At 44.6% G+C, this 21,304-nt stretch overlaps 1 protein-coding gene and 1 long non-coding RNA gene across 13 annotated transcripts in view; both read left to right on the top strand.

The window, feature by feature from the left end:
• MAST4 (microtubule associated serine/threonine kinase family member 4) overlaps positions 1–18,565 on the top strand; it is a 581,430-nt gene extending 562,865 nt beyond the window's left edge. For all 12 annotated transcript variants that reach the window (XM_032280717.1, XM_032280635.1, XM_032280549.1 and 9 more), the window contains 5 exons: positions 1,921–2,150; positions 3,025–3,147; positions 10,154–10,290; positions 12,314–12,495; positions 12,848–18,565. In XM_032280717.1, coding sequence (XP_032136608.1) covers positions 1,921–2,150; positions 3,025–3,147; positions 10,154–10,290; positions 12,314–12,495; positions 12,848–16,734 — 4,559 coding nt within the window. In that variant the 3' untranslated portion in view covers positions 16,735–18,565. The remainder of the gene's footprint in view (positions 1–1,920; positions 2,151–3,024; positions 3,148–10,153; positions 10,291–12,313; positions 12,496–12,847) is intronic.
• LOC116553826 lies at positions 4,196–8,508 on the top strand. Its single transcript, XR_004269939.1, has 2 exons — positions 4,196–7,358; positions 7,418–8,508. It is a non-coding gene; the product is annotated as an uncharacterized LOC116553826 (long non-coding RNA).
• Positions 18,566–21,304: the final 2,739 nt, after the last annotated feature.

Raw genomic sequence — 21,304 nt, 5'->3', positions numbered from 1 at the left:
ACGGGGCACCTGGCCTTTCAGCAGTTTGGATCTGTGTGTGTCCACATGTCCTCCTCCCATCTGCGTGTCTTGAAGTTCCCTGCCTGCCAGCATGCATCTCTTCACGTGTCCTTTGATTAGTCAGGAGGGAGCCAGCAGAAGAGAACCAAGATGCTACATGAAGTCAGAGAAGGAAGGAGCATGGGTAGTGATAACAGTTGTTGGCTTTGCTCTCTGAACAAGCATAAGAATTGAAATAGTGGGTAATATGGATACCTTCAGCTTGCAATAGCCACAGTGGAACTCAACCACACTCTAATGAGCCTTCGGTAGCACTGGGAACTTTGTAGCCTGGCTCCAACTGAGCTCATGTTTAAACCTCATCATGTTTTCTAGACTATTCTGCCTTTTCTCAAGTGCACGTGCACACACAGTTTTACAGGACCAGTTAAGATCTGTTTAGATTAACATAGATGAAACAGGGATATGAACTAAAAATAAATGTGTATTTGTGTCTTAGTTCATTTCTGCTGCTATAACAAAATACTTTAGACTGAGTAAGGTATAAACAACAGAGTTTGTTGATCGCAGTTCTGAGCCTGGGAAGTACAAGATCAAGGTGCCAACAGTTTCAGCACCTGGCGAGGGCTTGTTCCTCATAGACAGCACCTTCTCTATGTCCTCACATGGCGGAAGGGAAGAACAAGCTCTCTCTAGCCTCTTTTGTAAGGGCACTAATTAATTTATTAGGGGCAGAGCCCTCAGGACCTAATCACCTCCCAAAGGCCCCACCTAAAACCATCACCTTGGAGGTTCGATTTCTACATCGAAAATTTAGGGGGACACAAACATTCAGAGCATAGCAGTTTGCTTGTAAAACAGAGAAAGCGGTAGAATTGGTGGTTTGGAATATGCACTGAGATCCTCTTCAGGTTTCTTTACTTCACCTGCATTATCCTCTCAGAAACCTTATTAGAATTGCAAGTAATACATGAAGAGAATCAGTTGTCACCATAGTAATGTTCGTTTATAGAGAAGTCACCACTTCATTGTTTTCTTGATTAAAATTTTTTTTCTTTTTTTTTTTGGAGACAGGGTCTTGCTCTGTTGCCCAGGCTGGAGTGCCCTGGTACAATCACAGCTTACTGCAGCCTCAACTTCCCAGGCTCAGGTGATCCTCTCACCTCAGTCTCCCAGGTAGCTGGGACTACAGGCATGTGCCACCATTCCTGGCTAATTTTTTTGGATTGTTTGTAGAAACAGAGTTTTGCCATGTTACCTGGCTCGTCTTGAACTCATGGGTTCAAGTGACAAGTCCACCTTGGCCTTTCAAAAGTGCTGGGATTACAGTTGTTAGCCACTGCACCTGGCCAATTAAAATTCTTTAATCAGTACTCATTCAATAACATTGTAGAAATCAGCTGGTAAATTGATAAATTGCTTTCCTGCCTATGTGTGTTGAAAAGAACCATCTTAAAATTGTTTAGTGAAGAGTTTGGAATTCAGTATCTGTTACTATAATACAGATACTGTATAGTCTTCTACAGACTGTATAGTCTTCTCCACATGAAGACATACTTGAAATACGTGCATCTATAATTTATTTCTCAAAATAAAACATTAAGTAAAAATGTCACAGCCAGAAAGTAATCTTTGTGATGTCTTTTAATTAGCATAGAAACTAAAAAACTATAACATGAGAGTATTAACTAAAAAACTAGTTAAAATGGCAACACTCTTAAAGTTTGGCAGTTTTAGAATTCAGGCTAGTACTGATAAGAAACATTTTTATATTATTTCGTCTTTATTTTGCTATTGGAAACAAAAGGATTTGTGTTGTGACTGTGCTCCCAGTCCCGGCAGGGCTCATGTGGTGAGGGTTGGCTGCATGGATGCCTGTGTGCACCACATGGGCTTTGACAACTGGCTTCTTCATTACAGATATGTTTGCTGTTTCCCCTCTGGGAAGTCCAATGTCTCCCCATTCCCTGTCCTCGGACCCTTCTTCTTCACGAGATTCCTCTCCAAGCCGAGATTCCTCAGCAGCTTCTGCCAGTCCACATCAGCCGATTGTGATCCATAGTTCAGGGAAGAACTACGGCTTTACCATCCGAGCCATCCGGGTGTATGTGGGAGACAGTGACATCTATACAGTGCACCATATCGTTTGGGTAAGACCTGCATGCCTTGCACTTGGGATTTTTCATTTCCAGCCAAGCTGCAGAGTGGATAAGTTGGCTGATAAATAGCAAATGTGTTTACTTTTAAGCTTGCATTTGGGACCTGTTTCATATACTTACATCCCTGTATGTATATGTTGGAATTGAATTTAGCAAAAGCTAACATCTCATAATTCTGTCCAGTTTTTATATTTGATTCTTCTTTCTTACATACCAAGCTGATAGAAATAGTCAAAGGCAATCCTGTTTCCTTCCTTGTTTTACTTTTTCTTTTTATCCTAGCTTTCTTTAATTTTTATTTTTGAGACAGAGTCTCACTCTGTCACCCAGGCTGGAGTGCAGGGGAGCAATCTCAGCTCACTGCAACCATCGCCTCCTGGGTTCAAGCAATTCTCCTGCCTCAGCCTCCTGAGTAGCTGGGATTATAGGCACATGCCACCACACCCTGCTAATTTTTGTATTTTTAGTAGAGATGGGGCTTCACTATGTTGGTCAGGCTGGTCTCGAACTCCTGACCTCATAATCCACCCTCCTCAGCTTCCCAAAGTGCCAGGATTACAGGCGTGAGCCACCGGCCGTCTTTTTAAAAATTGTCTTCTCGCATCACCTGAAATGTTTTGGTCATTCATTTTTTTTTTTTTCTTTGTGGCTCCGGTACTTTCAGTCTGAACCACCTGAAAATTTCTAAGTACCATAGAAAGTTTCCTATTTTAGAATAATGACAGAATAGGAATAGTAACCATACCTTTTAGATTTTCTATTAGAAGCTTAGGACACTTGCTAATTAACTCATTCCAGAAGACACAGTAGGTGTTAAGAGTTGTCATTTGTTTGCCTACAAATATCCTCTCCTCTTGGACTTTAGAACGTAGAAGAAGGAAGTCCAGCATGCCAGTTAGGACTGAAGGCTGGAGATCTTATCACACACATCAATGGAGAACCGGTGCATGGACTTGTCCACACAGAAGTTATAGAGCTCCTACTGAAGGTATTGTATCTTTTATGTCAGGATCATGCGGATGAGGCAGGTAGCCCAAAGGGGCTAGTACCGGGAGATTGATTTCCCTGTGGCACACCTATGTCTCAGTACTGAGAAAGTATTCAGTCATCTCGGGTTTAATCTTACAACAAAGACATTATGATTTCTTGTTTTATGTCATGAAATAATGTCCTTCTATCTGCGTATTCATTCCCTAATTTAATTTTGCTTCTCATTCTAAATTGTTAAGTACTAAGATTTCTCTTTGTATATATACCTCACACAGTGACATCTGTTTGGAAGTCACCTGTCCTAAATGTGACTTTCTTCAGGAACTTCTAGCAGGTTTTATTCTAGTATAGTAGAAGACAAAATTGTATTAAACTGTGAGGTTCGATCTGAAGGTATAGTCTGAGAGTTAGAGTTCTTTTGAAAGACAACATTGTAAATATATACATATGTACTATAAATTATAGAAAGTAAGTGGTAGTGAAAGAAGAGGTTCTGGCAATTATTAGACCGCTCTCTCCTCCATACAAATTAAATAGGGATCAATTTCTATTTAAAATGTTGGCTGAATAGAGCCTATGGAGTAAGAAGGTCACAGGAAGCATGACTATAAATGGAAACAGAGAAAGGACACACACTGATCCTCTCAGATAGTTCTGTTCAGTTATTCGATTTGCTACTTGCTGACTTTAGAATATAAAGTTATGGTTAACAACATCAGAATAAGAAAAAATATATTGAAATATATATTGAGGCCGGGCGCAGTGGCTCAAGCCTGTAATCCCAGCACTTTGGGAGGCCGAGGCAGGTGGATCACGAGGTCAAGAGATCGAGACCACCCTGGTCAACATGGTGAAACCCCGTCTCTACTAAAAATACAAAAAATTAGCTGGGCATGGTGGTGCGTGCCTGTAATCCCAGCTACTCAGGAGGCTGAGGCAGGAGAATTGCCTGAACCCAGGAGGCGGAGGTTGCGGTGAGCCGAGATCGCGCCATTGCACTCCAGCCTGGGTAGCAAGAGTGAAACTCCGTCTCAAAAAAAAAAACTTCTCTTCCTGCTTCTATGAAATCTGAATGTGTATTTTCCCTAGAGGACTCTGGCAAAGTCTCTTAGCAGACTCAGATGATCCCATTTCTATTATCTTGCCCTCATCTGGTTATGAAGAACCTTGCACAACCCAAAGCCTCCATTCCTGGATGCAGTCAGTGCTGTCACTGAAATTGCTTAAATATAGTGGAGTGGAGAGCCATTGGCACCCTTTGAAGCCATGGTATACTCTGTCACGAATCCAAAGAGCATTCTGCCTGTCATAAAGGAAGCGCTCGAGAGGAGTAAGCAATGTCATGAAACCAAGAGGATGCAAGGGATTTAATTATCCTCCCAGTGAACTGTGTAATCTTTCAGCTTTCTTCCAAATTTAACCAATGACTCTTGAAAACAGAGTATTAAGTGACTAGTGTCAGTGCTGGGCTCCTGTGTGCCATCATTGGGTTAACAGCAGGGAAGTTGGCTATATTGTGATACTCTCAAATGCTGTTTACACAGTGTTTTATTCTTGCAGAGAATGTCTTGTATGGAATGTCAAGGCACTCTTAGAAAAAGGTGGAGAAGTTCTGACAGAGGGATGTAGGTATAGCCTTAGAACTGCATGACTACATGTACAGTGTTTGTCTTTTGGGCTATAAATATAGGAAGCATTTTCCATGTTTCATAAATTCACATTTGGTCTCATTTACCTTCACAACTTGAAAGTGAACCTGCTATGGAAGCACTGACTTCCATGCACAGGCAAACTTGTCCAAAGTCATTCAGCATCCTAGATCCATGCAGTTATAAAGTGTCATGGTTATCCAGTTCAGCTCCCCATTGGCTTTGTGAATCCTTGACAGTGTTCTCTTTCAGCTTCACTTCAAAGCTTTCCTGCCATGAGGAAAGCTTTTAGGCAGCATCAGTCTTTCTAGGAAAAACTTTGTAAGTAGACCAAGGTCATTCTTCACCCACTAGAGTTACAGTTGGAGACGATACTTGGCCCAGTCCTGTTACCTGTTCCCATTAGCCAGGCTTAACTTCTGTGATCCAAGAAACTTTCTTTTCAACCAAGATGCTTTTTAAGTATAGCATTAGTTTACATCCCCAATGCATAGGAGAAGCCCTAAAACTTTACTAGCCTCTGCTTCAGAAATCTTTCCATGGACACTGGGGAGCTTCTGTGTACTCAAATAGGGACCATCAAATAGCTTGATTACCACCCTCCCATATCTGTCAAGCCCCTGATATGCACAGAACCTTGTGCAAAATACTGCAAGGGCCACACAAAAATGACACATACGGGCCAGGCACAGTGGCTTATGCCTGTAATCCCAGCACTTTGGAAGGCCAAGCCAGGTGGATCACAAGCTCAGGACTTCAAGACCAGCCTGGCCAAGATGATGAAACCCCATCTCTACTAAAAATACAAAAATTAGCTGGGCATGGTGGCGGGCACCTGTAATCCCAGCTACTTGGAGGCTGAGGTAGAGAATCGCCTGAACCGAGGAAGCGGGGTTTACAGTGAGCCAAGATCATGCCACTGCACTCTAGCCTGGCAACAGAACGAGATTCCATCTCAAATAAATGACACATAAGGATGATAGTTAATAGGGCAGGAGCGCTTGATGCCTGCCACACTCTTGTCGGTCAATTTACAGAAATAAACACATGTAATCCAAACAGAGTTACCCTCTGAAGTAGATGCTATAAATATAAATGTTCCCATTTCACAGATGAAAAAAACAAAAGCAGAGAGAAGTTGTAAAGCAGCTTGAGCTTATCTGCTGGAAGGAGCAGATGGTTTGCACCCAGGCAGTGTAGCTCTGGAGCCTGCACTTCCCAATAGCACAGCACACTGCTCTACATGTGAAGTCTCCAGTTGCCAGTAACTTAGAGTCTAGTGTTCACAGAGGGAAACAATGGCAATATCAGGGGAAAATCAAAGTGCTCAACTTAAGGAACAGACTTAAGGAACATGGCAGAAGTTCTGAAGGAGGGATGGCTTTTCTCCAGGGTGGACAGGAATGGCATCAAAGAATTGAGGGTTATCTGTGCAAGGCTTTGATAGATGGGTGGCGATTCAGTATATGGTCAGGGGTGCAGGACAGCCTAGGCCAAATGATGAGGTGTGTAAACACAAGGACAGGAGATCTCAAGGTTTGTGAGGTGTACAAGTGAACCAGCAGGCCGAAGCCTGGGATAATGTGAGAATAAAGTGTGCAAGATGGCTGAGATCGGGTAGTGAAGGGGCTGAACCAGGATGAGGATGCAGAGGGGCTCATCCGCCATCTGCGCTTTGCAGAGAAGGAAATGAAAAAGCAGTTGTTGAGTGAGTTACCAAGGGCCAAACTGATAAGCTAACATAGAACCAGACTGAGAGAAGAAATTGGACTGCCTGACATCTGCTATTGTATTCAATTCGGCAACTTAAAATAATTTTCTTCACGCTGTGCACCAGTCATGAAAGTAGTTTAAAGTGAATTAATTGAACATTTAACAGTCTGCCAGGTACATTTTTGTTATTTTTTAAACAAGTGCCACAGAAATTCTCCTATAGGAGGTCAGTCATTAAATCAAGAGAAATTAGTTGTGAGTAAACCGACCTAGTAAGCCACCTTCAGCAGTTCAGGTAGCACTCGCTATAGCTGGATGGATCCACCAGGTGGCAGGCTTCCCAAATCTCACCTATCATTTTTCCAATCATTTACCATTTTTGTAACCATTAATACTTCCAACCTAATTATTGTACTCTGCATCCTTTGTGTTTGTATTTCCCCTTAGAGAAATTGTCTTTGGTGTATGCCTGTAAGTTAAATGAACTGTCCTCTGGAATAGCCATTTGTAGAGACAAGAAACCGAACTGGTTTTTGTCTTTATGGGGGAAGGAGCATTTGTACAGTCTAGTGATGTGCTGTCACTCAGCAAGCCCTGGTCTTCACCTTTTTCTGATGATAAATATGTGCAGGATTTATATGTGTCTTATACAATTTTATGTGTTTATAGCTTCTTCATTTTATCTTGACAGTCTTATACTTTGACCATGCCACCTGTCAATCATGTGCCTGGTTCCCTCATCACCACTTACTAAGTACAAGCTATACACTGTGCCAGGCTCAGGAGAGGTGGAGAGGACTGGGGGAGAGGGGTGTTCCCTGCCCACACTGTGCCAGGCTCAGGAGAGGTGAAGAGGACTGGGGGAGAAGGGTGTTCCCTGCCTACACTGTGCCAGGCTCAGGAGAGGTGGAGAGGACTGTGGGGGAGGGGCATTCCCTGCCCACAGGGAGCAGGATTTGGCAGGAGGAGGATTGGGGGTGAGCAGCAAGAGAACCAGCATGGGCTCTTCCACTGGACTCTCAGTGGCTTTGGGAAACAAGAACCTCAGGGTCTCAGAATCCGTTTTCTTCATCTGTAAAGGAAGGGTAACAAACTCTTTTAGGCCATGAGGGTAAAACAAACAACCCTTATGACTTGTTTATGAAAATAGGCTTAGAGAATATGTATGAAAATGGCTTAAAAGTAAATATAAACTTTTAAAATGCCAAGTATTGTTAGTCTCCTATGGATAAAGATATAGAAGTCAGTGCTGGATTGTGTTAGAAAAGAGTGGAACTGATTCCGGCTCAAGTGGCACACGTGATAGAATAGCCCAGTGATTATTATGGTTCTGCATGTCCACTCTCTGCACATGGAAGCAGACTGAAAGAACGTCAGTGACAGAGGAGCTCCACCCATGCTTGTTGCCCCTTTCCTTCACCATAGGAAAAACTAAAATTTCAGCATGGCCTCAACTTGTGAAGAGAAGACCCCACTCCAAAAAAACCTGCAATGATAGATCTTACAGACTTATAAAATGATTTTCTCATTAAAGAACAAATAGAATGTAATCTCTGCTATCAGATAAAAGTTTATTTTGGCACTTGCATAAAGAATGTATAATTCATTATTTTATGATAGAAAACAAAATAAACTTTTTTCTCTTGTCGAAGTTAAACCCCCCCTTTCCCTAAAATATTTTCTGCAAATATGACATTAGATATGAAAGTATATGTTCTTAAACAGAACAGAATTCCAAGTCAGCCTTGGTGGTGTGCTCCTGTAATCCCAGCTACTCAGAGGCTGAGGCAAGAGGATTGCCTAAGCCCAGGAGTTTGAGGCTGTGGTGAGCAGTGATCACACCACTGCACTCCAGCCTGGGCAACCAAACAAGACCCCATCTCAAAAAACAAACTTTTTTTAATTAAAAAAAATTAAAGAACTCTAAAACTAATAATAAAACACTAAGACCTTCCAATATTAAACTGGATGTAAAACTGAATAAATCATTTCTTAAAGAAATAACCAAACTAAATAAGGAACAACATCAAACCTTATAAGAATATAAACATAGAAAATAATGGGCCTGGCACGGTGGCTTACACCTGTAATCCCAGCACTTTGGGAGGTTGAGGCAGGCAGATTGCCTGAGGTCAGGAGTTTGAGACCAGTCTGACCAACATGGAGAAACCCCATCTCTAGTAAAAATACAAAATTAACCAGGCATGATGGCACATGCCTGTGATCCCAGCTACCCAGGAGGCTGAGGCAGGAGAATCACTTGAACCTGGGAGGTGGAGGTTGCAGTGAGTCGAGATGGTGCCATTGTACTCCAGCCTGGGGAACAAGAGTGAAACTCTGTTTCAAAAAAAAGAAAATAAAACAATAGCAGTAGGGAAGGGAACATTTTTTCCAAATTATATAACGTGCAAAATGAAAAAGCAACATAGAACTGTAAATGAACTGAGATATAAATTAGTTATAATGCATGTGTACATATGTGCATATTTGCACATGCTTGAAAAAAGACCAGCAGGAAATATTACTAGTGGTTGGGTGGTAAGCCTCTCAATGATTTTTTTAAAATACTCTCCTATTGCCTTCTTATTGTGGCATGGACTACTTCCGAAATCAAGGGGAAAAGTAGATGCTGTCTTTAAGACAGTCATTACCTGTCTTTTCAGTCCTCTGCTGCCACCATACCTAACTCCCCTTCACTTGGTACCACATTGAGCTGAGCTCTAGGTATCTTCCAGACATGGGTCTTTTAAAAGATCCTTTTCGTTGTACCTCTTGTACTTTCAAGGTAATCAGGGCTATCCCTGACCTTGAAAGGTCTGGTTTCTTCCCTGGTTATTTATGAAATTCAGGAAGGCTAATTGATGCCAGGGACTACCAACCTGCCCTGGGCCTGCCTTGGCCTGGCTGCTGACTCCATGCTCAGTTCCATCCCTAGAAGCAGCTGAGCAAGCCCCTTCCCAGGACTGAGAGAAAGGACACAGAAACTCACCAGAAATTACCTTACCCTGCATCACCTGGTTAAAAAGAGGTTTCCTACTGACTGGCATAAATGTTCCAGCTTTGCAAACTGACAGGTTTTATGATGATAGAAAAGGAGCCTTCTAAGATAATTAAAAATAAAAGTCTCATTCAGTTTTGTTACTCTACAATTTTTAGGCCAAAGGAAAAACACAAAAAGGAGAAAAAAGAAAAATCAACCAAGAGCAGACAGCCACTGGGCACATTAATACTTACTACCTGTGGAAGTAGTTATCTTATTTGTAGTGTTCTTTCCTTGTGTTGCACTGGGTGCAAAAGGCTTTACAGACTTGCTCTCATGTGATCCTCCAGTGAGCCCCAGGAGATAGGTAGGATTATATTGTTAGCTGGTACAGGAAGGTGAGGTGTAGGGAGGGTAGCAGCTTAGATGTGAACTCCTATCTGTGGACTCCAGAGCTCACCCTCTTAAAGAAACTTTATATTTTGCCTTCCACCCAGTTTGTATTCTGGCAGGACTTCTTTGATTGAAGGGTTATTTAGAAACAGAAGGCCTTTTATATGTATGCTCCTTTCTATTTGTATTTGTCTATGAATCTCTCATCTCTGTTCTGATCTTGCTTCATCACAGCATTTCCCTTTAATACCACCTCATCTTTCCTATAGAGTGGGAATAAGGTGTCAATCACTACTACCCCATTTGAAAACACATCAATCAAAACTGGACCAGCCAGGAGAAACAGCTATAAGAGCCGGATGGTTAGGCGGAGCAAGAAATCCAAGAAGAAAGAAAGCCTCGAAAGGTTAGCAAAATCAGTATTCTTTTTAAAAGTTTGGTGTATAACTATTTTGGAGAAAAGTTACTCCTTAATTAAATGCTTACATATGAAGATGATCTATTTTTCTGTGAGAAATTTTATGTTATGGTTTACATATATGTATACATTGAAGTCCATATTCATGATAGCATTAATTTCCATAGTAAAAGGATTTACATATTTACACTATAAACGGATTCCAATTGTTTTTTTATCATGTGTGAATGCCAGGAAAAGCCATTTGCTGTTTTTTAAGCCTCTTCACTTGATTTCAGTTGAGTTGGATTGAGGAACTGAACCTTCAGGCAGTTTTTAACATTAAATCTACTTTTAAAATATCCTTTGCATTATTAAAAAACAAACAGTTGCTATTTTTTAAATGCCAGATATTCTAAAATAACTGTATCTTTAAAGGTTCCAAATGAGCCTAGAAATAAAAGGGCTTTGTTTTACTCACTGAAAATCAAACTAGCTTACACGCTTCTGCAGCCTAGAAAGCATCGATCGGTATCTTTCTGTGCTGTTTGTAGACACTAGCAAGGTGTGTGTATGTGTTTCTGAAAGAGCCGTTTCTTGCCAGGCAGCTTTCTGGGTGTGCCTTTTTTGCAATCCCACAGCATTTCTTCTTTGTCCAATTGGACCTGATGAGTCACATCATATTAAAAGGATTGTTGATGATAGAAATGTAGAAAAATAAGCCAACAAAAACAATGTACTAACTTGGGGGGGGTAGAATAAAGTTATGCAATTATGTTTCATATGACCCAGCTGTGAACAATATTGATAATATAAAGTAAAATGCCAGCCATTTTTCTAACCAAAAATTTTGCTTTCCTTATATTGGGAAGAATAGGAAAGAGGAAATACATTTGGTTGCAAGGTAGAAGGGGGTTGTGTAAGAGCTTAATTCTCATATTTCACAGTATGAAATCAATAGATAATTTCTAAAACTGAAAAACTAAAAAATAGCAGTATACACACATTATTTAGCAATATATAGACAAATGGGAGAAGAAACAGGTAAAAGAATGCAAAGTGATTTCTTTGGGGAGTGGAGAAAAATTTGAGTAGAGGAGTTGCTGGTTTTCATTGTAAGCTTACAGAACTACTTGACTTTTTCACCTAAGTTCATTTTTTATTACTTTGAGTAAAATTACACATATACAAGTTCTGAGATCCTTCTTTATTATTATGCTTTACATTTTGATTGTGCTTTAAATCATTTAGAACAAATTGTTTTAAGGGCTATCGACCAGAAACTTTCTGTTTTAAGCTCATGTGGAGTGGGTTAGGTTTACCGTATATAGGCTTATATGGTAAAAGAACTCTGTACAGCCTGATGTCCTGATAAGCTGTCAGAAGCTTCGCTTTTTGCCTTAAGATGTGCTCCTTGAGTACCACATGCACATTTGCTTCTGCTGCCCTAGTGTCTGCTGCCCTGCCATAGGCTTCAGCTTCACCCTTCTCAGTTATTCTATGTAAATGTACAGCCTGCATTGTTGTTAGGAATAGTCAAGAGCCCACAATGGAATAAGCACAGCAAATAACCCTTCATTGGCCTCTGCCCAGCCTATCACCATTAAAGAATTTGATTTCCAGTATAATGGTTTTGCTTCCAGAGGTTTACTTTGTATTAATCTCTTAGTTAAATTGTGTCCACATATTTAGGGGTAGGTACTCAGAAGCGTTCAACCAATGAACATCCTCCTCATAAACCTAACAAGTAAATGAATGTATTTTTAATACAGTGTATATTTTTCCTATTTTCCTAGCTCTTCTTAAGCATTTGGAATTGAGAAAGCCTCCATTGTCTGCTATCAAATACTCTTCCTTTACATGTCATAAGACAGTTTCTAATAGGAAAGTGGTGTGCTGCTCTTTCATAGGATCTGCTGTTGTGTCACTGTCTCTCACGTGGAGTTATTCAGCTGAGCACACTGGTATTGTAGGGAGGCAGGAATCATTCTGAAAGAAGACTCTGAACAATGTTGTCCTGTTTTTACTCTAGGAGGAGATCTCTTTTCAAAAAGCTAGCCAAGCAGCCTTCTCCTTTACTCCACACCAGCCGAAGTTTCTCCTGCTTGAACAGGTCCCTGTCGTCGGGTGAGAGCCTCCCAGGTTCCCCCACTCATAGCTTGTCTCCCCGGTCTCCAACGCCAAGCTACCGCTCCACCCCCGACTTCCCATCTGGTGAGTCTCCTGGTCCAGACAGCAGAGGGGAGGGGAGGTAAAGTCATCGTGTGAGGTCCCAAAACGCATGAAGCTTGCTCCAGCTGAAAGAAAGGCTGAAGGTGTAAAATATAAAGACAGATTTATAGAGAGGTCCTAAGATGTGCCATTCTAACCAATCAAATAAGGCCAGAAGTACAGGGCTGCACCTTGGTGTGGAGAGTTTTATATGAAAAGTGTTTATTCCACCTGTTAAATGCTGAGGCAATGTGCTGACCTTACCTGGCCTTACCAAATACAATCTGGGCTGCAACTGTGAAATAAAGGGGAAAATGACCGTGGATGCTCACAGCCTTCTGTTTTCCATCCACAGGTACTAATTCCTCCCAGAGCAGCTCCCCGAGTTCTAGTGCCCCCAATTCCCCAGCAGGGTCTGGGCATATCCGGCCTAGCACCCTCCACGGTCTGGCACCCAAACTCAGCGGGCAGCGGTACCGGTCTGGGAGGCGAAAGTCGGCCGGCAACATCCCGCTGTCCCCACTGGCCCGGACGCCTTCTCCAACCCCGCAACCCACCTCCCCACAGCGGTCACCGTCCCCTCTTCTGGGACACTCACTGGGCAATTCCAAGATCGCCCAAGCCTTTCCCAGCAAGATGCACTCCCCGCCCACCATCGTCAGACACATCGTGAGACCCAAGAGCGCAGAGCCCCCCAGGTCCCCACTGCTCAAGCGTGTGCAGTCCGAGGAGAAGCTGTCGCCCTCCTACAGCAGTGACAAGAAGCACCTGTGCTCCCGCAAGCACAGCCTGGAGGTGACCCAGGAGGAGGTGCAGCGGGAGCAGTCCCAGCGCGAGGCGCCACTGCAGAGCCTGGACGAGAACGTGTGCGATGCGCCGCCGCTCAGCCGCGCCAGGCCAGTGGAGCAAGGCTGCCTGAAACGCCCAGTCTCCCGGAAGCTGGGCCGCCAGGAGTCGGTGGATGACCTGGACCGCGACAAGCTGAAGGCCAAGGTGGTGGTGAAGAAGCCAGACGGCTTCCCAGAGAAACCGGAATCCCACCAGAAATCCCACGGACCTGGGAGTGATTTGGAAAACCTGGCTCTGTTTAAGCTGGAAGAAAGAGAGAAGAAAATCTATCCGAAGGCTGTGGAAAGGTCAAGTCCTTTTGAAAACAAAGCGGCCCTGCAGGAAACGCCGCCGCTGGGCAGCCTGCTGAAGGACACTCTTCACAAGCAGGCCAGCGTGCGCACCAGCGAGGGTGCCACCTCTGATGGCCCGGCTTCTGTGGAGCACGGCCATGGTGGCGGGGACTTCAGACGGGCCCCTGCTCCTGGCACCCTCCAGGATGGTCTCTGCCACTCCCTCGACAGGGGCGTCACTGGGAAGGGGGAAGGCACAGAGAAGGCCTCCCAGGCCAAGGAGCTTCTCCGATGTGAGAAGTTAGACAGCAAGCTGGCCAACATCGATTACCTGCGAAAGAAAATGTCACTGGAGGACAAAGAGGACAACCTGTGCCCTGTGCTGAAGCCCAAGATGACAGCTAGTGCCCACGAATGCCTGCCAGGGAACCAAGTCCGACCCATGGGTGGGCCGCAGGAGCCCCCACCAGCCTCCGAGAGCCGAGCTTTTGTCAGCAGCACCCATGCAGCTCAGATGAGCACCGTCTCTTTTGTTCCCCTCAAGGCCTTAACCAGCCGGGTGGACAGTGGAGCGGAGAAACCTGGCCTGGTTGCTCCTGAGTCCCCTGTTAGGAAGAGCCCCTCCGAGTATAAGCTGGAAGGGAGGACTGTCTCATGCCTGAAGCCTATTGAGGGCACTCTGGACATTGCTCTCCTGTCCGGACCTCAGGCCTCCAAGACAGAACTGCCTTCCCCAGAGTCTGTACAGAGCCCCAGCCCAGGTGGTGACGTGGGGCCCTCTGTGCCACCAGCTCTCCCCAGCAGCAGTGGGAAAAAGAGTGACACTGCCAGTGCAAGAGAGCTTTCTCCTGCCAGTTTAAAGATGAATAAATCCTACCTGCTTGAGCCTCGGTTCCTGCCCCCCAGCCGCGGTCTCCAGAATTCACCAGCAGTTTCCCTGCCTGACCCAGAGTTAAAGAGGGACAGGAAAGGTCCCCATCCTACTGCCAGGAGCCCTGCAACTGTCACGGAAAGCAATCCCCAACAGAGAGAGGGAAGCTCCCCCAAGCACCAAGACCACACCACAGACCCCAAGCTTCTAACCGGCCTGGGGCAGAACCTGCACGCTGACCTGGCCAGGCGCCGTGGCCCGATCCCACCAGAAGTTTCCCCCTCAAGGGAGAAGCCAGGCCTGAGGGAATCGGCTGAAAGAGGCCCTTCCACAGCCGGAACCCAGCGGTCTGCCTCTAGGGCTGACATATGCAGAGAGCCCTGCATGCAGCTGTGCTCTCCAGAAACTGCTAAAACCAGTGACAACTCCAAAAATCTCCCCTCTGTGGGAAGGACCCACCCAGATTTCTACACACAGACTCAGGCCATGGAGAAAGCACGGGCGCCGGCTGGGAAAACGAACCACAAAGATGGTCCAGATGAGACAAGGCCCCTGTGCAGAGACGACTCCTCTCTACACTCGGCTGGAACTCCCTGTGAGAGGGAGCTGGGCAAGGTGAGGCGTGGTGTGGAACCCAAGCCTGAAGCCCCTCCTGCCAGGCGATCTCTGCAGCCACCTGGAATTGAGAGTGGGAAGAGTGAAAAACTCTCCAGTTTCCCATCTGTGCAGAAAGATGGTACCAAGGAACCTGAAAGGAAGGAGCAGCCTCTGCAAAGGCATCCTAGCAGTATCCCTCCACCCTCTCTGACCGCCAAAGACCTGCCCAGCTCTGCTGCCAGGCAGCTTTGCAGTTCCCCAAGCCACGCCTCTGGCAGAGGGCCAGGGGCCAAGCCCAGTGCCCCAGAGCCCAGCCCGAGCCCCCAGGACCCTCCCAAGCCCGTTGCTGCACACAATGAAAACAGCAGCCACAAGCCCCGGCCTGGCCCTGACCCAGCTCCTCCAAAATCTAAGCACCCTGACCGATCCCTCTCCTCTCAGAAACCAAGTGTTTGGGCCACCAAGGGCCAGGAGCCTGCCACTCAGTCTGTCTGTGGCTCTAGCAGAGAGGGGAAGGGCCACAGTGGGAGTGGGCCGGATGTGTTTCCCGCCACCCCAGGCTCCCAGAACAAAGCCAGCGGTGAGGTCGGGCAGGGAGAACGTGGGCCCTCTGTCCGTCTGCATACTGACGGGGGTCCTCTAGACAGCAAGCCACAACCCGCCAGTGGTGGGCGGCCCCTGGAGGTGTCGGAGACGCCCGGGCATTTGCCAAGGCCGGGACGCCCAGGGCCCAGTGAGCCAGCGGAGCAGAAACTGACCGCTGTCGGTGAAAAGCAAACCCTGTCTCCAAAGCACCCCAAACCATCCACTGTGAAAGATTGCCCCGCGCTGTGCAGACAGACGGACAAAAGCCCGAGTCAGCCGGCCGCCCCCACCGACAGGAGGGCGGAAGGGAAGAAATGCACCGAAGCACTTTATGCTCCAGCAGACGGCGACACGCTCGAGGCCAGCCTTGCCTTTGTGCACGGCGAGGCCCGGCTGAAAGGCGCAGAGCGGCCAGCCGCGGGGGTGGGGAAGGGTTTCCCGGAGGCCAGAGGGAAAGGGCCCGGTCCCCAGAAGCCCCCGGCGGAGGCAGACAAGCCCAGCAGCATGAAACGGTCCCCCTCAGCCACCGGGCAGAGTTCTTTCCGATCCACGGCCCCCGCGGAAAAGCCTCTGAGCTGCTCCTCCAGCTTCCCCGAAGCCAGGCCGGGAGCTCGGGAGGCCTCTGCAGCCTGCAGCGACACCTCTTCTGACACGGCCGCCGGGGGCGCGCCGGAGCCCCCAGCCCCCAGCAGCAGGAACCATAGGAAGGCTCAGCCTGCAGGGGAGGCCCGAACCCACATGACAAAGAGCGACTCCCTGCCCTGCTTCCGGGTCTCCACCCTGGCTCTGGAGTCACACCACCCCGACCCAAACACCACGGGCGGAGCCAGCCACCGGGACAGGGCTCTCTCGGTGACTGCCACCGCAGGGGAAACCAGAGGGAAGGACCCTGCCCCAGCCCAGCCTCCCACAACGAGGAAACAGAACGTGGGCAGAGACGTGACCAAGCCGTCCCCGGCCCCAAACACGGACCGCCTCATCTCGTTTTCTAATGAAAAGGACTTTGTGGTACGGCAGAGGCGGGGGAAAGAGAGTTTGCGTAGCAGCCCTCACAAAAAGGCCTTGTAACGGGGCGGGCCCCGGGGCAGGACTGTGGAGACCCGTCCTGAACAGGCGACTGTGTCTTGACTACCTTCGAAACCAGCACTGTGTGGGAATGTCCGCCAGGCAGAGCTCAGAGCCTCATTAAGAAAGGGGAGAGAAAGACAAAGAGGGGCCCTTCTTCCAGATGCCTTCCCAGTTGTAACCGGTAAAACTGTTACCAGATAGTGTTTGTACAAAAAACAAAAACAAAAAAATTACCTTTACAGTCGAGGGTTGTTGAGGAGAAAGATTCTCTCTGTAAATAGATAGCACCGTGTTTGGTTTGGGATGTAGAGTCTATACCTGGCTGCTGATTGCGTCGTTTACTACAGCTTTTTTTTAAATAAGATTTTTGCTTTACCGTTTATCATAATGTAGTAATGAAGCAAAATGGTCAAAATTGGGTGTGTGTGAACAGAGATACACCCATATTCGTGTATATACACATCCACCTACATGTTTTGGTCTGTGGTTTAAGAGAATATTTCAAGTTTCCATTTTTATAAGCTAAAACATTTGAAGTAAAGATGGAAGAAAGCCCTAAACACAGTAGATTGTGAGTTTTTATGTGTGTTTTAACCAGAGTTTCTGATAGTACTGTATCTGGCTACCAGATTTCCAGATCTAAAGCAAGAACTGCTCTACTGCATTTGAAATCCTCCTCCGTTAGGAATGGCCAGGACAAGTGGAGCTAGCCAATTTCCTTACACAGCCATCCCAATGGACACTTGATCCCTGGTCCAACTATCTAAAAGGCCAGTTGGTCTTACCTGTGGATGTGTATGTCTGGTCTTCACCTGAGGTAGAGTGGGGACTATAAACACACATCAACTTTCTTTTGATTTTCTTTCTTTTCCTGCTTTTCACACTCTTAAACTCAGGCCTTTATGCTGTGAGTGACTAGTCCAAGAAGCACACATTTTGTAGTAGTCCTGCACCAGCCCTGCTCTTGAATAAAAAGGAAAATTACTGGCTGCACCCAAATCTTCTAGTACTTAAGTCAAGAAATGAGCACCAGGCATTGGAAGAGGTTTTAAATTTGCTTTTTTGAGGAAAAGAACTGGGAGTGGATTTTGGCATCGTAGCATATATATTAATAAGGAATAATCAGGACATCAGATACATTTTAATACATAGCTGGGGCCTTATGTTGTAGACGAAGCTTGCTGTTTTTAGCAAGTTCCTGGGTTTCACATTCATTTCTGATGCATCTAGTAGCTCCGTACATTTCATAACCTGATCTCTTTATTTGTAAGCCAAAAATACTGTCTTAATAAAGAGCAGCATTTTTGTAACAAAGAGACTCATTGGAGCTATTTGGTGCTTGAATGTGACCATCCTTTTTACTTTTGCTAAGCCTTATTTAAATTTTGTATACCGTGGAATATGTAGAATTTGTCAAATCATTTTAGTGCCGAAGGTTTTTGATTTTTTCTTTCTGTTTTCGTTGTTGCAGTTTCTTTTTTTGGTGGTTTGTTTTGTGTTGTAAGATGGCACTTGCTGATATAAGTACTAAGGCACTAAGAGAAAATACAGATAAGTATTTATAAGATGCTTGGGAACCATAGCAGAATTTTTTGTTTTGTAAGAGAAAAAAAATCACCAATAAATAACTAATCTGGCACCCAGACTCTCTTGGGGATGTCTTAGTATCTTCAGGCTATAAAATTGTTCATCTAAGCACAGCATCATCTTATGGCCGTATGGATTGTAAATCTTCTAGTAAAGCTGTAAACTCCACTCTGAAAACAAAGGCATAACTTAACCGACTGCTCAGTTGTCCTTCATTATATAATGAGTTGGCATTGGCAAAATGGAAAAAAAAAAAAAAAAAAAGAAAAGCCTTCTCCTTGCTCCTAATTTTTTTCCATATGGTTTTAGCCATTCCCCATCACTACATTGTGAAGCTGTTAAAAAAATATATATATATTTTACAAGAGCTTAAATGGCTTTCAAAACTGGTCTCAACGTTTATAATACATATCTGTGTTTGGCAGTTGTCATAACTCAGTCCTTCTACATTCAGCCATTGGGACAGGTCTATCGGGGAGGTAGTTCATGGTTTACAAGCCTTTGCTTTTTAACTGTCCAATTTTCTTTAAAGCACAACTAGCTATTTGTTTACAAATGATATTTTTATGTATATTTTGTATAGTGTATCATCATTTTTGCCAAATATGTTTTTCATTATGAATGAGTAAAGAGTACTTAGGGTTGCATTCATGTATTACCTGTTTGTTGTTGTAAACCTCTCCAATCAGCTGGTAGAAATTCTCCTCATTGTGTTCTATTTGGTCAGTCTCTGTGTGATTGTAGGATGTGCTCCTTGGTAGTACTCCCAGCTGTAGATTTACCAGCTTAAAAGTTTGTTAGGATCTGTGCAATAAAGTGTTTGCAGTCTTATTTTCTCTAAGAAATTCCTTATGGATGTCATAATTGTTGTATATTGAACAAAATATTTATACTTATGCAGTTGCATAACATTGAAATAAAAATTTAGCATGAAAGATAATGACTAGTAAGCTTTTTTCTAACATACTCATATACATTCCACCTCCAAAAAATATTACCGATTATTACTCTGGTATTATGGAAAGGATGGGTTTTTGCAGATTACTTTTTGCTGAGTGGAAGTTTGCCTTTTTTTTTAACTTACACAAATATTGTTCAAGATTAAGTCCTTTAGCTGGGCATAGTGGTGCTCACAACACACACACACACACACACACACACACACACACACACACACACACTTAGCTCTGGGCAAGATGCTTTTTAGATGCTTTTTATCAGCCCTCTTATCAACACAATTCTCAAACCAGGTGGTGGTATTCCCATTTTATGGATGAGAAATCAGGCCCAGCCAAGCTACATCGTTTGCTTAACATACACCCTGGAAAGAGAGCTTGGATTAGAATCTGAATTTTTCTGGCTCTGATGCTCTTGACCTTTCTAAGTATTACCAGGTACTATGTAATTGAATTCAGATTCAGGCCGCCCTGTGAATGATCTAAGCTATTTTATGTCCTCTTTCCATGTAGAAAACTTGTATGGTACTACATTATGAATTTGGTGATTGGTGGGAAACCATAAGAGAAGGAAGCTAATAGTTCTCTGTAATAGGGTTTCTTTATCAATCGGTAGATAATTTCTCATCTAGCATTTTCGGTTCACAATGCAATTGTAACATGCAAAAGTGTCGCTATAGTAACTACAGAAATTTGCTTCCTTCATTCTCCTTCATTCTAGGCCATGCATTAAGAAAAGCTATGGTAGGGCAGTTCTCTAAATTTAATTTTCCTCCTGCCAGGATGTTTTTATTTCTCAAAGCAATCATTTTGTGTTATTCTGCTCTTTCTCTACCCCCTACATGTCTGATATATCTAGAAAATCTGGAAATGACTACGACTTTGCTGAACCTTGGTTCAATTACGTTTTGTATGCTGAAAGCCAATCAGCTTAACCCATGTTCAAGTTATCTGGGAGTTAAGACACCTCAGATCCTGAACTAGAGTCATTAGCACTATTCCTTACAGGAAAACACTCAGCAACATCTCACTGATTTCTGAGACCCAGCATTTCAAAAGACAAGATCATTATCTCTTACAACATCGCTGGCTGATGGTGGGGCTGTGAATTCCAATACTTGTATGCAGGCAAGCACTTGAAAAAGGGAATGGGACTGAAGACTGAAGTTCTCTGTACATTCTGTGACATGCCAGTTCAGTATGTCCAGATGTGGGAAAAAGATCTGTTGCATATGGCTACAACGTATCACCCCACACAGCTTGATGACATGTCTATTGCTCTTGTAAAGTTGAAGGCCTCTAACAAATAGTCATCTGCCATTTCATTAAGCACTGCTGGGAGATGGCTGTCAGCATCTGGGAAAGGAAGAATGAAAAGATGTTTGCAAGGCCTGCAGCAAGCATGTTGCAGCTACAAAGTCTGCATGTGTCAGGCTGGCATCACCATATCCTCCAGCCTTAACCTGTCTAAATAAAAATCATTTGCCTGAAAGTTCTGTCCCTTTGGAATATGTATGCTGTGTTAAACAATACTGTACTGAAGTAATTTTCCCGAGTTGGAAACATACCTACTCCTGTTGGGGCTGAAAGCAATTCTGTGGACATTTCCTGTAATACATGTCCTACTGTCCCATTCAAATGGGGATCCTTAGAATAGCCATGGCTCCCTCTATTCCCTCAGAAAGAGGAAAGAGCAACACATAAAGCTTGGGTTTTACCATTTGCATTTGCAAACACAAAGCCTAGGCTGGGCATAGTGGCTCAAGCCTGTAATCCCAGCACTTTGGGAGGCTGAGGCCAGTGGCTCACCTGAGGTCGGGAGTTCAAGACCAGCCTGACCAACGTGGAGAAACCCCATCTCTACTAAAAATACAAAATTAGATGGGTGTGGTGGCACATGCCTGTAATCCCAGCTACTCGCAAGACTGAAACAGGAGAATCCCTTGAACCCGGGAGGCAGAGGTTGCGGTAAGCAGAAATTACACCACTGCACCCAAGCCTGGGAGATAGAGCAAGACTCTATCTCA

This window comes from Sapajus apella, unplaced genomic scaffold (genome assembly GCF_009761245.1).
Source record: "Sapajus apella isolate SASKATOON/1434 unplaced genomic scaffold, GSC_monkey_1.0 scaffold1, whole genome shotgun sequence".
In the NCBI taxonomy this organism is placed as follows: Eukaryota; Metazoa; Chordata; class Mammalia; order Primates; family Cebidae; genus Sapajus; species Sapajus apella.
Note: the sequence above shows the minus strand (reverse complement) of the source record. Positions and strands in the feature narration are given on the sequence as shown.